The sequence below is a fragment of the Amphibalanus amphitrite genome, unplaced genomic scaffold (assembly GCF_019059575.1).
Source record: "Amphibalanus amphitrite isolate SeventyFive unplaced genomic scaffold, NRLGWU_Aamphi_draft 000346F_arrow, whole genome shotgun sequence".
NCBI lineage: Eukaryota > Metazoa > Arthropoda > Thecostraca > Balanomorpha > Balanidae > Amphibalanus > Amphibalanus amphitrite.
The window spans coordinates 52,705-67,652 of record NW_024881841.1 but is presented as its reverse complement, the minus strand read 5'-3'; the positions used below and the strand labels follow the sequence as shown (position 1 = coordinate 67,652).

Sequence of the window (14,948 nt, the reverse complement as noted above, 5' to 3'; positions counted from 1 at the left end):
GAGTGGAAACGCGATAAGCACGTAAGCGGATAGGGCTTTACCGCTCTCGATCCGTATGTGAATCGGCCTTTAGGCGAAAAATTCCGCCAGGCGGCTATTTTTCTGTTGGTAAAACTGGCCTCAGTACTATGAAAAGGTGACCTCAAATTCGTCTAATCTTAGCAGCCGAACGGCTAGGCCGAACTGGCTGAAAAAGCCTGAACTAGATGATTGCACTATTGTCTATCACTTGCACTTAAAATTTGCACAGAAATAAACTTTTAAAACCCCCTAAGGACCAAAAAAAGCACCACCGAAAAGATACCCGCGAACTTAATACATGGGGTGGCTCCCGTGTAAGTTCGGTCGCTAACTTAGCGAACAAACTATTTACCCGCAGATGGAAGTCTCCGGGCAAAGTTACCCGCCGACTTAAACGCGAGATAAACGCCAACTTACCCGCAAACCACTTACACGCGACTTACCCGCGTGTGGAAGTCTCCAGCCTTTTTTTAACAACGGAATGATAAAGCTGCTTTTCTAGCGTGACCACCTTAAGATGGAGTTGTTTTTAAACAGAGTGGGATGATAAAGCTGCTGTCAGTGTCTCTGCGTGGTGTTTGTCCACGTATGATGTCGGGGTGTTTATTGGTGTGCGATGCGGCGCCCCCCGAAGAAGTATCGCCCCTTCTGCGTCACGCACTCGGGCCCATCAGAAGAAGGCGACCAGAGTCGACACGGGTGGTCCGCTGTCACAGTCACACGTCGTATTTATGCCTGTGTGTCTATTATTTATGGACGACGTTTGAGCGGCTGGGTGGACACTGGATAGCCCTCAGTAGTCGAACAGAGGGTGGCGGGCGCAGGAAGGGCGTGATTGTGTTACGGCATTTCTGAAACTGAGGACCCCGCCCTTCACTTCACCCGACTTTGTGAGACACTGGCGACAGTCTCAGAAATTCATCCGGACTTCAATTGACACAACTAAGGTGAGCAGGCACGGGCAGTGGGCAGTTGGCACTGGGCAGTGGGTACCCATTTATCTTGACGGAAAGACGCCAGTCCCTAATAAACGGCGCGGGGCCAAGATGTGCTCACTCTAAAGATATCGAGATTCACGGCAAAATTATCGGTCCAGTTGGAGTTTATAGTGTAATCCCTATTCCCCGCCTGTCCATAGCAAAAATCTGCAAATTTCGGTATAACTTTCGAAATCATCATCCATACAACCAGACCAGTGCACGAGTCCTAGAAAATTGATTTTAGAATCAGATCCCACGGTTCTTGAGCTGAGTTCTAATAAGATCATAGATCACTTGGATCCATGCACATTGCACATGTCTGCACACAGCACATTGGCGTAGATGTTCGACTCTTGCATGCAAATGAGACAGTTGTCCCTCGGTCAATCGCAACCAAGTCGCGGTTAGCCAACTCCATAGACGATCGTGACGAGAACGTGAAGCTCGTCGGAGCAGGTGAAAGCAAACGACTGTGCTGTTCAGTATTCATGAAGTGAATTAGCGAGATTTAGTTACACTGCAGTTGGACGGCTAGTTCGAACGCCAGATTGACGGCCAGTTTGTTTGGTTTGAACTTAGTTGTAAATGCTGGCTCAGAAGGTAGAGTGGCAAAGAACTTGTTGTAGGACATGTTTCCTTCTTCAAATTTTACATTTGCTGATTTACTGAACCCACCTTTGCTGACATTTAGGGTACAATTTCGATAGCATAAGACAGTGCCATTAAAATAAATGCTTAATTTTTATTCCTCTCATTAAAAACATAAAATTTAACTCCTGATATTTAACACGACACTCTGCTGGGCTGGCACGACTCGCTGCTCCTTCCACCCCGTTTCAGGGTCGCGGCCGCCGCCGGACAAGATGGCGCTCTCGGAGATGTTCGCAGATATCTCCCGCTTCATCAAGGGAAAAGGTCCAGACGGTATCCGCATCGACAACCATCTCTTTCAGCTGCACTACCGGCTAACGACGTTCATATTTTTCGGTGAGGGAGCGCCAGCAAAAGTGTCACGTTCGTCGAGTACTGTGAGCTGATGTCGAAGGTGATAGCCGTGATAGCCAAGGAGCAAAAAACGCCCAGAAAACCGGACTCGTCTGGGCGTCTGGGTTGACAGCTCTGCCGTTCGCGAGGGATGTGGCTCAGCCGTCCATCGGCCGTCCCTCCGGTAATAGCCCTCGGCTAGCTGGGACGCTTAAAATAAAGCTTAAAATCTCAGCTTATAATAAATACCTATACCCTTGCAGCCTTCCTTATCGAGTCGTCACAGGAGAGGGGACTTACTTGAGCTTACCTGTCACAAATGCGGAAATCACCGATGCGGAATAAAACCCGACCATCGCGCGGAAGCATCAAATGATGATGGTGTTTATTATACAAACAATGTCTGGCATAATTTCATTGATATTTTTTATAGTGAAGGCCTATAACTATAACCGTTTAGATGTTTTGTTCCTTTCCCTTCGAAGGAGCAAATAACCAAAGCTTTTGAAAAGCGAATTTAGTAAGGGTGGAATGGATTTAAATTTAAAATCCACAAGACGATATAATTGCCGATGTCCTGCACAGCGGCACTCATTTCTGCAGCTGCAACATTAAATTGTCTTTGTTAGAATCATACAATAGTGATGACGTAGATATGCGGAAGCAAACCTGAATCAGCACTTCCGCCATCTCCACTGCTGTGGCGTGCGTCGGGCCTGAATCACGCGACCGCTGTCACCTGCTGCCCTGGCGACTGACGGACTCGCCGCCAGCAGGTGATCCGTCACACATCGCTAATGAATGAATAACTGATGATGAATGCCGTCCTTGCTGTCGGCGAAGCGGATTGATTTGATCCGAGCGGTCTTTGATACCGTTGGGCGGCGTGCTACACGCTCATATACATATATGTAAGTGAGCGGTGCTATCGAAGGTCAAATCGAGTGTCAGCGTCGTGCTTGTGCACCTGAAAGGACTTCCACGAGTCGTGTGGACGCATAATAATGTCAGCACTGCATCCGGAGTGTTGGATTCATGCATTAACAAGTATAAATTGCAGTTATCACGTTCACAGCATTGTTAGAAGATTCAGCTTCAGATATATGCCTATAAAAATATTTGCTATGATTATGCGGCAGTGTCTCGTTGAGGAATGGCAAAAGTTGCGTACGAGCGTTTAGCGTTTAAGTTTTTTTAGTCTTTAAGTTTTTAGCTCGTATTAAGCGTTTACTAAATTTCTGGCTATTTGGTGCTTAGCTAGCAGTGATGTGCGTTCCTACTTTACTCACTTTCAACAGCCGTCATTAGGTGACGTGCAGCAAGTGTATAGAGTATAGACCAATGGTCGCAAGTTGAGATGGATGGCCAGTTGGACCGTGGGCGTCTCTTCCATAAACCTTATTCGAAGTGCAATCCTAGAATATTTCCTTAATTTGAGTTGATGAACTCTGGACTTCTTAAAATACGAGTATACCTTCTTGTGTTTAGGTGCAGTCGGTGCAGCCGGTAGCAGCAAGTAAAATGAAAGCACCGATTTTATACGCGTTCGCAATACGGTTCTGCGCACGGCAAAAGTGCACGGATTTGATTTAAAAGCCGAGGAGGAATATTTATTCAAATGAGTTCGCCTATATTCGCTTATCATACGATGTCGATCATTGCATGACTCCGTAGTCAGTTGCATTGCTCATTAAATTATTTCGAATCAACTGAATTCGGTCAAGGCATGGTTAAATCAAATTTCTTAGGAAGCGTACTGTTCTTCCTTATGCTGGACAGCAATGTCCTTTTTAATGGCCACCCCACCAATGTCCTGTGGTGTGTCAAGTTTTTATCGCGTCATTTTGTTTATTCCAGCATCGTCGACGCTGCTGTGCGCCAGCTCCCTGTTTGGTAACCCTGTGACGTGCCACCACGCCGACCCGGACCGCATCTCAAATGACGTCATCAATACCTACTGCTGGGTAACGTCGACATACACGCTGCCGCACCTGTTGACCGCCTCTGATCGGTACCCGACCAGTGAGTATGGGGTAATCCGACCAGTGAGTATGGGGTAACCCGACAAGTGTGAGTATTCAGTATGGATACCCGACCTGTGAGTATGGGGTAACCCGACCAGTGAGTACTCAGTATGGATACCCGACCAGTGAATATGGGGCCTGATAATACCTAACCAGCGAGTATGAGGCCTGATAATGCCCAGTATGTGAGAATGGGGCCTGATAATATACCTGACCAGCGAGTATGAGGCCTGATTGTACATACCTAACTAGTGAGTATGCGTCTGATATGTGCATACCTGAGCAGTGAGTATACCTACCTAATGTCTGTAGTCTGTACAGACTGTTTACATGTATATTTTAATTCGTATACCTAACCGACCACTGACCAGTGACCAGTGTTTATCGAGTTTTATGCATATGCATGCATACTTTATGGCCGACCAGTGAGCAGGCATGGTATCTGTCCGGTATCAGACTACTGTTAACGCCAGACCCCTTGAGACCCTAATTTTTCGCGATTACTTTTAAATGCGTGAAGGAATTTCAACCAAGCTCAGGACATGGCCGTTTCAAGACAGGCCGAAACTTTTACAATTTAGATATTTTATCGCCATTTCAATATTTCAGGCACTTGTCATTGACTCGTAATGTTAAATTTCGAGCAAGATTTTCATCCGGTGTGTAGAGGCTATCACCAGTCAGTCTGTGATACGTTATGACGTCACAGCTAAGCCCCGCCTCTGTGGTCTTGGCCTGCGGCGGTTTCGGGCCGGCGCGCGGTCACTCTCGCTGTGGCGGGGAGCGGGGACGGGCGACGGTCGAGCGGTGCCGAAAGCCGGCGGAGTTGTGCGTAGCGTCTTGGCTGACAGTGCCCAGAGAGCGACATGATGACTAAGGAGTCATAAATGCTCAATGCGCATTGCTTCTACAATGCTGATATGTTCGCTGATATTTTTTTTTTATAAGCTGCATATGACGGGCAGATGGCATATAACTGACATAAGGTTAGGAAATATTCACCTGTATTTAAAGCCTATGGCGTTGCAGATAATGCGATAATGGGATGTCGGATGTCACCAAGTAGCTGCCGATTTGTACATCGCTATGCAACCATCGAACAACGCAATAATAAGTTAATTGCCTGAGCTTCACATCATACGGCTCGCTCGTATTTCAAACAGATACCTTACATCGAAAATCGTATTTGTTAGGAATCGTTAACGTTTGTTCGAAGCACGACTGAGTAGTAGGTTGAGGAGTGATGGTCCTCTTGGTCCTATATACAAGAGTCAACAAGAGCCTAACATTTACTTGACCGTCTGCTGCAATTGACTCATAGCACGTGAAGCGTCAGCGAAATTCATAGTCCTTCACAGATGGCAGGGCAGTCGTGTGTACAGAGGTCGCTGATGGGCACGGGTCAATGCCGCAGTCGTGGGCGGAGCCTAATGTCATATGACGTAGAAAGCCTCTATCCAGGATGGAAAAACAGTTAACATTACGAGTCAATGACAAGTGCCTGAAATATTGAAATGGCGATAAAATATCTAAATTGTAAAAGTTTCGGCCTGTCTTGAAACGGCCATGTCCTGAGCTTGGTTGAAATTCCTTCACGCATTTAAAAGTAATCGCGAAAAATTAGGGTCTCAAGGGGTCTGGCGTTAACAGTAGTTCAGCGAAGAGGGCTAACACTGCAATCTCTTCTTCGTGACAACGTTATTCGTGCAATCTCAGTTTCGTGATCTAAATGACGGCTATAGCACCACGCGATGTGTTAAGATGCAGGAGATGCACGATAAAACCGTATGTCTTGCTGTTCTAGCCTTGCAGCAGCAGTCAGATTAACGAACATAGACAGACAGACAGACAGACAGACAGACAGACAGACAGACAGACAGACAGACAGACAGACAGACAGACAGACAGACAGACAGACAGACAGACAGACAGACAGACAGACAGACAAACAGACAGACTGTGCAAACAGACAGACAGATAGCCAGACTGCGTAGACAGACAGACAGCGCAAACAGACTGACATACAGACTGCACAGACAGACAGACTGCGCAGACAGACAGACTGCGCAGACAGACAGACTCCGCAAACAACAGATAGACAGACTGTGCAGACAGACAGCCAGAGTGGACAGATAGACGGACAGACAGACTGCGCAAACAGACAGTCATACAGACAGACAGACAGACAGACAGACAGACAGACAGACAGACAGACAGACAGACAGACATACAGACAGACCGTGCAAACAGACAGACAGACAGACAGACTGTGCAGACAGACAGACAGACATACAGACAGACAGGGGCGTAACTTTGTATACTTTTGGGGAGGCAGGTGCCCCCCCAACTTGAAATTTTGCCACCCCAACATTCCGTTTGCCCCCCCCAACCTTGGTGGGCGCCCCCAGGCCCGAAAGGCGCCCTCACGGGCCAGCGGCGTCATAGGAGCGCGTGCGCCATCTTTCAAGGGGGCGCCATCGCCTATGGAAATGGGATGCGTGAGAGGGGAACCTCTGAGGCCGTGGGGGCGCCTGCATGCGAAAGAGGGGCGCCCATGAAGTCCTCAGGGGCGCCTCAATGCAAAACACGGGCGCCTGAGATGGCCACAGGGGCGCCTGCATGCGAAAGAGGGGCACCTTATTGGCCTCTGAGGCCCTTCGGGGTGCCTCTGAGATCTATAGTATAGGGGCGCCCACATGAAAAAGGGGCGCCCATTAAGGCCATAACGGCGCCCCAATACGAAACAGGGGAGACTGCATGCCAAATGGGGGCGCCTCGGAGGCCCATAGAAAGAGGAGCTCCAGTTGAAGTCCAAAGGGGCGCCTCAATGGGAATTAGAGACGCCTGTGAGGTCTATAGGGGCGCCTCTGATGCCCATGTCGAGAGAGTCGTCAGTCGTTTGTGTAACGTTCCTCAGGGATGGTGCGCCGCTTGCGGCAAGTAAAAACTTAGCTAAATAGCGTGCCCCATTGGTTAAAAAGCGCCCCTCGAGCCAAAGTGGTGCCCCTCTGACAACACGCACGTCTTATGACATCTGTTTTGCTAATAACTAATGCCCCCGCACGCAGAGCGGCGCCCCATCCGTTTATCAATGTGACCCTTCAGGTGGATGAAGCGCCCCTCTGGCCAATACCTTATCAGCATTGTTGCTAGAACAGCGCCCCTAGTCCGTAGACTGCCCCATTGGCTCCTGAAGGCGCCCCTCGTGCCCGTTTTGGCGCCCCTCTGCACTGAGTAATGAATTGTATGTGGCCTACCAATTCTTAAGGGCGCTCCTTGAGTCATAATCATCGCTCCTCGGGGAGGGGGGGGGGGAGGCTAGAGGGCCTAGATGCCATAACACGCTATAGTGTGTTATGGCATCCCTGCTGCTAAAACGGCACACTTAGCTAGGTTAGCGCCTCAACGGTTCATACAAGCGCCCCTCGAGCCGAAGTTAGCGCTCCTCTGACTTACATAATTTCCTTGCTAAGTACGACGCCCCTCGCTGGGCATGGGGTGGCGCCCCACCAGTTTACCAACGCGCCCCTTTAGCCACATGAAGCGCTCCTCTGGTCAATGCGGTCAATACCTTATTTCATCACTGCAGCTAGAGCGGCGCCCCTATTTCGGTGGCTGTTCCATCGGTTCCTGAAGGCACCCCTCGAGACAGTTTGGAGGCCATCTGCAGTGAGTATTAAAATTGATGTGGTTAAGAATGGCGCCCTCTGCACGGTGTCGCACCGATTCTAAAGGGCGCCCCTTGAGTCAATGTAATCGTCCCACAGGGCCTTGTGTGTTATGGTATCCCTGCTGTTAAAGCGCCACTCTTGCTTGGCGCAGCGTCCCAACGGTTCATAGCACCCATCGAGCCAATGTTAGCGCTCCTCTGACTATACTGGTATCCTACATCATCTTTTTTTGCTAATTACGGCTCCCTTCGACCGAAAGGGCAGTGTCTCAAGTCTCAACAAATCAATGTAGAACTCTAGTTGTTATGAACAAAATAGTGCATTTTAGTGCTATTTTGACAATATACCGGTTTTGTGACCTTGTGACCTGACCTCAGGTCACTGGAAGCTAAAACTCCCAGGTCAAGTGACAAACAGATCCCCCAAGTTATATCTGAAATTTGGTAGCGATACGTGCCATAGCTAATTACGGTCATAGCTAATTACGTGTCATTGCTAATCTTTTGCTAATTACGGCTCCCTTCGACCGAAAGGGCAGTGCCTCAAGCCTCAACAGTTAATCAACTTGCCCCTGGTGCCAGTTGAGGCGTCCCGTGGTTCACACCTTGCCATTGTTGACTTGTTGCTAGAACAGAGACCCTTATTCAGGAAGGAAGGCTTTCCCACTGGTTCTTGAAGACGTCCCTTGAGGCTCTTTTGACGCCCATCTTTAGAACGTAATGACATTTATGTGGTCAAGAGCGATGCCCTTGGCGCTGAGTGGCGCCTCACTATTTATCAATGCGCCCCTCCAGTCTTGAAATCGCTCCTCTGGGAAATCCCTTGTTATTTTTTTGCGGTAAAACGGCACACTTAGCTAGTTGGAGAGCCTCATCGACCAATAAAAACGCCTCTCGAGCCAATCTTGACAATACTAGGTATAGTAGGTAACCCCTTTGACTAGCCCTCATGGCCCTCATGATTCTATATTTATGTTTCATTTGCCACGATCTTGAGGCCTTTAGATGAAGTCCCCCCCCCCCCCAAATCTTACTGTCCTCAGTTTCAGAGGCCAATTATGTAATCGGATATCGTAAAAGCTGAGAACTTTCATCAAGCGAAATTTAAATTATCTTCCGGGATAGCAGTGAGTCTGTGTCATGATAGCTTCCGGTTTCCGGTACCAACGCTACTTGTTCAAAGGGTGGCAAAATGTGGACCCGAGGACCCGGTCAAAAGAACCGGTCTGGACCCATATGGGTCCAGACCGGTTCCTGGAAATTTTCTGGCGGGTCCAACCGGGTCCTACCATAAACCATACATAGTGGACACTACATATGATTGCAAAATATGAAGTGAATGGAAAGAAAACATTTGCTCATGTATGTTCCTTTGCACACTGTAGCTCATAAGTATTATCAGTGGGAAAACGGCTGTTTTACACGATGCAATTAATGATTTCTACAAACGGTTTGTATTAATTGACTTATGGCCTATGGGGAACGGGTTCAACTGGTTCCGATTCCAACTTAGACCGGGTCCGACTGGTTCCAGAAATGTCCAGCCGGGTCTGGTTCGGGTCTGGTTCCCAAAATTTTCACGTTTTGCCACCTCTAGCAGGAGTAATTTGTATCATTTCGTGATAACTTGATATCACCTGGTGAGCCACAGACTTCTGCATATCTCGGTATACAGAGGTATATGGGTGACCTAGGCTTGAACGCTCTCAGCCTGGGATTAACCCGCGCCGGGCTGGTGCTCCTCGACTTCCGCGCCGGGCGGGAGGGGGTGTCTGGTCTAACTCGGCTCCTGGGCCACGTAGCGACACGCAGTAAGCAGCATTCGAAAGAGCGTCAAAAATAATGACGGAAACACTTCGGTCATTTCTTGGGTCAGGTGAAAGGTCAGGTCGCCAGAGGTCATCAAAGGTCAAATGTAGGCCATTTCAACAATTTTGGAAACTGCAACGGCTAACTCGGGATCAATAGAGCTACAGCGCCGCGGAAAAGTGCATTCGATAGCCCTTTTACAGACCTTTCTGACCAATGTTCTCAGATTTGACCTCAGGTCAACGGTTTAGCCTCCAGAGGGCAAAAACGTTAAAATAGCAGTTTTCACGAAAACTGTTTTTTCGGCAATAACTTTTGACTCAAGAGCGCCACGACATTACTTTTGGCAGCATCATGTTCCTCTTGTCGAGACGCGTCGAATGAACTATTTGTTGACCTTGAAAGGTCATTTTTAAAATTTGACCTCAGGTCAAGGTCATACCTGACCGAAAAGGGTCATGTTGCATATCAGTCGATCCGTATCGTCGAGCTGAATACATCTGACGTGTTTTCATCGCTCTAGCACGCCTTTATCAAAAGTTACAGCAAAAAAACTGGTGGTGACCGTTCATGACCTGAGATGACCTTAAGGGCACACATAGGGGTCACAGGTGCATTTTTTCCGATTCAGTGTATCATGTTTACCTATGAAACGATGTTTGAGAGGGTTCTAAATACCATTCGTCCAAAAAAGGCTCATTTCAATTTTCTCCCATTGACTTATAATGGAGAGGTCGCAAACATTACTTGACCTTAGGTCACTGATATCAAAATTCCGAGATAAACATTTTGAACATACTGTTACTCTTATCAATCGCTGAAAGTTTCAAGGCGATCGTTCAGTCGGTGTAGCTATGACGAGGATTGCAACTTTTTTTCTGAGGTGAGGTCTTTTGACGTGACCTGGTGACCTGACCTTGAGAGCTCTGGGTCTGAAATTTGCACATGTGTAAAAAAAAGATGCATGAACAGGTGTGCCAAAAATGGCGGCGCGGAGTTTTGAGATATCTGCGAAAAACCACAGGGGAGGTGTTCACTCCCTCCCCCCCCCCGGCCCGGCGCGGGCGGGGGGGGGGCAATTTTTTTATTTTTTTCGATGAGGGCAAATTTTTGCCACTGGTTTGCTTCTAGAACACGTGCGGAAAGATGCAGTATGAAGTGTGTTCTTAACTTAAAAGGGGAGGCGTAAAAACGTCCCTTGCTTCTGCGTGGGGTAAAGTTCTACAGATTTGTTTCTTTAATCTCGCTTTTTTATCAGTTGTTTTTTCTTTTCTTTTTGTCAATTCATCAGTTCGTCTCGTTTCTTTAGAAGAACTACCATATGCGTTGTTTAATAAGGCGTCACTACCCTGGTCCCCAATTCCACTACCCGCCCCCGGTCTCTGGTCCCCAAATTGCTTTCAAAATGTATTTTGTTTCAAAATAATTCTGCGCTTTTGGCGCGCTATTTCAGAAAAAAAAACTGCAACATAACGTGCCAAAACACGACGGCACAAAAAAACAACGTGCTATGGTAAAAAAAAAATGCTGCCGTAAACTGAAATAAGACATATTTCTAGACAGTCACGGGGAGGCGCCCCCATGCCCCTGACAGCGTTGCCCCCCCAACGAAAACCAAAAAGTTACGCCCCTGCAGACAGACAGACAGACAAACAGACAGCAGACAGACAGACAGACAGACATACATACATACATACAGACAGACAGACAGACAGACAGGCTGTGCAAACAGACAAACAGACAGACAGACAGGACAGGCGGACTGTGCAGAGAGACAGACAAGCAGACATATTTACATACAAACGGATACGTAGGCAGACAAACACAGGCGGACAGATGGACGAACGGACGGATGGATATTTGAAACAAAGAATGCAAAACTACAGAGAGACAGACGGAGACTTAGACAGACCGCACAAGTATTTTGTAATGCAAAGTAGATCTGTAAGTACCAGGGGCGATTTGGACCGGCCCGGAACACGCTGTGACCGTCCAGCGCAGACCGCGGCCTCCGCCACTGGCGGCCAGTCAGCCATAAACAAATTCGGCGGCCTTGGGCCAATTCCCGCGCGCGGTCGACACAGAGCCGGCGCTGTACTGGGTGCTGGACGATTCCTAGTAGAAGACCAGTCTGCTGGGTCCGATCAGCTGCTCAGTGGGATACGGACGAACCTGTGGGGTTTGTCAGACGAAATGTTTTGTTAAAGGGAGATTATGACCTTTTTCCACAAAATCTGAGTTAGGACCATTTTCTGACAAAACACAACAAGTTATAATGTAAATTAAAACCATTTTGCTCAATTCGGTACCTTGCCGCAAATATCTCAACTTGAAGTCACGTTAGCGGGGAGCGCTGAAAATGACCGTTGAATAAGTACTTACATCACTTTTTGGTACTTGCATGTAATTTTGTAAAATGAGCGTATTCATTACATTTGATCTTCATCACATCTAGTTAGTTAATGGTCGTCTATAGTGCCTTCAAAAGATATTCATGGTTTGGGGGTGGTTTATGTCTAAATTTACGCAACTATTTTTCCTGTTCATCATCTGTCGCCATATGCTGCTATTTTAGTAGCAACGACTCAACTTTGAATCGCTTCCGCCGACTGCACAATAAAAGAAGATAGATACAACACTTTTGCGGCATCACTGAAAAACTTATGCAGTACTGTTATCAAAATTCTCATAACACCGTTCGACAAACCTGAAGTCTTTTTGAAATAAATATGCTTGTATTTTTCGCTTCAGGCTCTGAGGCCAAAATAATGAATTTCGTAGTCGCAATCGCAAGATTTGGCTGCGTTTCTGGCGCATGCCGTTCATTTGTGGCGCAAAATAATGTTGGAAACAAAGAAGAGTAGGCACTATGTACCCCCGAATTAGAATCTAATTAATTCTAAACCGAATTAACTCTAATTCAAATTAGAATCCTTACAACCAAGCAACGACAAGGCGATAACTAGAGTTCAGTGGCGATAACATAAACAAAAACCCAAGCGTCGCTGTTTGAAACAAAAGCGCCATATACTGCGACTTTTTTATAGAGAAGGACAACGCATTTCGGTGGGTGTTACAAGTACTGCAAGTACTGCTTCTTTTTTGCAAAAATAAAAACCTTTTTCACATACGAAAATGTGCTAGGAAAATTTCATATTTTATAGAAACTACAGTAGAAATAGTATAGATGTCGAGTAATTTTTATTTAAGAAAAAAGAAAGCTCATTATCTCCCTTTAAGAGCAAGACGAACCGCCGCTCCCTAAGCGGACGAAGTGGTAGTTGTGAGTCTGAAAACGATCGTGTGAACCAGGCAACAGTTTGTTATGAGTCAAAATGAGCCCAGCCTTGCACAGTGCGATTACGTAGGCGTAGCATTGCTCTGACACTTGTGGTCTCCTGCGGCCATAACTAGTGCTCCGTTTTCCCACTGACTCAAAAGCGCTGGAAGACTTCCGAGGCTGCTCAGAAAATCGGCCGCAAGGCTGACTAAAATTCACAGGGAAGTAGACATTCCCCGATCTCGGAGTGTTTACACATACGCTCAATGTTCCCCACTCTAGAACAGTCGACTTCCGTGATACGGATGTTTCCAATAAAGTGATTGCCAACTACTCATTACATAAAAGATGTTAATTCAACTGCCAGACACTGACATTTCCCATAACTGCAGAGTGGCATGACGTCAATAGCTGACTGTGCAATCCGGGGTAAGCTCGAGCGACACCCCGTGCAGCGCTGCTCGCTGACACCGCACCCGGCCCGTCGCGGTGACGCCGGCGCAGCTGTCTGGTGTCAAGTGACCCGACTGACCCGACTGACCGGCCGCCGGCAGGTCACATCGCCTACCACGGCGTGGGAGCGCACGCGGCGTCTGACGAGCGCCGCTACCACGGCTACTACCAGTGGGTGGCCTTTGTGCTCTTCCTGCAGGGCGTGGCGTTCTACGTGCCGCACTGGCTATGGAAGCTGTCCGAGGGTCGCCGGCTCGCCTCCCTTCTGCAGGAGATGCACGTGCCTGTGGTGGATGCCGAGGACCGCTCGACGCGCCTCACTAACACGGTCCGCTACCTGCGCACCTCCCTGGGCTCCTACAGCAGCTACCTGACCCGCTTCGTGCTCTGCGAGCTGCTCAACGTCGCCAACGTCATCGCCAACATCTTCATCACGGATCGCTTCTTGGGCGGCCAGTTCCTGCGTTACGGACCGCGCGTGCTGTCCCACTTCATCACGGGCAGCGGCACGAGTGCCAGCCCCATGAGTGAGACCTTCCCCAAGCTGACCAAGTGCAACTTCCAGCTGGTGGGAGGATCTGGGAGCGTCGAGACCATCGACTCGGTGTGCGTGATGCCGCTCAACATCCTCAACGAGAAGATCTACATGGTGCTGTGGTTCTGGCTTGCGCTGCTGGCCGTGGCCAGTGTTCTGGCCTTCACCTGGCGGGTGGTGACCATGTCGGCCACGGCTCTGCGCGTGCCCATGCTGCGGGCCACGGCGCGGCTGGCCGACCCGCGAGACGTGGCCGAGGTGGTCGAGCGGCTGCCGCTGGGCGACTTCTTCCTGCTGACGCTGCTGGCCAAAAACATGGACTCGGTGGCGTTCCGGCAGCTGATGTCGGAGCTGGCGCGCGAGCTGGGCCCGGCCAGCGCCAGGGTCATGGCCACCATACCCAAGGAGATCGCCGACTCGCAGACGCTCATCAGACAGGCTGTCGAGAAACGAGGGGCTGCCGTCGAGTAGCGACTGCCCGGTCTGCACCGGCGGGGGAGCCAGTGCAATACTCTGACCTTAGGGGGACGCTCAAGGCTCTAGCTCTAGCTTTAGTCGCCAACAGGAATGATTGTACAAATCAGGAATGACTTAACTCGAAGGCCAACAATTGGCAATTGCTGCAGAATAGCAGTTGCGCAAGTTATGCAACTAGTTACATAGCAGGGAATGATGCAAAGGTGTGATGCATTACCCATGCCTACCTTACATAAAAATAAGTGTTGAAAATAAAGCACAGAAATACAACTATTACCGTATCCCCAACAATACCGGCCTGTGTATGTATAGGTGCACGCTATTTGTATCGTTTGTATAACGTGTTCTTACACTGCTGCATTGTAAGACCTGACTCATTTAGAGTTTGTACCTTGATTTTAGGGTTTATTCTCTAAAAAGGACAACTACCAGGGCTGCCTATATGGTAAGTTGGCCAAGCTCAACTTATTGTCAACATTGTGAATTAACCACATGTGAAGGCCACGGACAAATAAACGTTACCAAGACCAAATGTTTCAGTTCATGTTGCACTGCATGCAGCTAAGCTGAGAAAGAAACGTATTGATGTCGGGCAAATATGGTGTTTTTTTTTTTCAAAAGTGCAGAGTAATTCTAATGATAACTGATTGAAGCGCAAATGTTTTTTAGCGTTATCAGTGGTTTTAAGTGTGTGTCCAACGCAATTAGACAGCCT

At 48.3% G+C, this 14,948-nt stretch overlaps 1 protein-coding gene across 1 annotated transcript; it reads left to right on the top strand.

Annotated features, from left to right (window-relative positions):
• The first annotated feature begins 341 nt into the window (after positions 1 to 341).
• LOC122389158 (innexin inx2-like) lies at positions 342 to 14,503 on the top strand. Its single transcript, XM_043380896.1, has 4 exons — positions 342 to 968; positions 1,842 to 1,988; positions 3,843 to 4,007; positions 13,323 to 14,503. Exons 2-4 carry the CDS (start codon positions 1,865 to 1,867, stop codon positions 14,225 to 14,227), a joined length of 1,194 nt encoding a protein of 397 aa, XP_043236831.1. The 5' UTR covers positions 342 to 968; positions 1,842 to 1,864; the 3' UTR covers positions 14,228 to 14,503.
• The last annotated feature ends 445 nt before the right edge of the window (positions 14,504 to 14,948 follow it).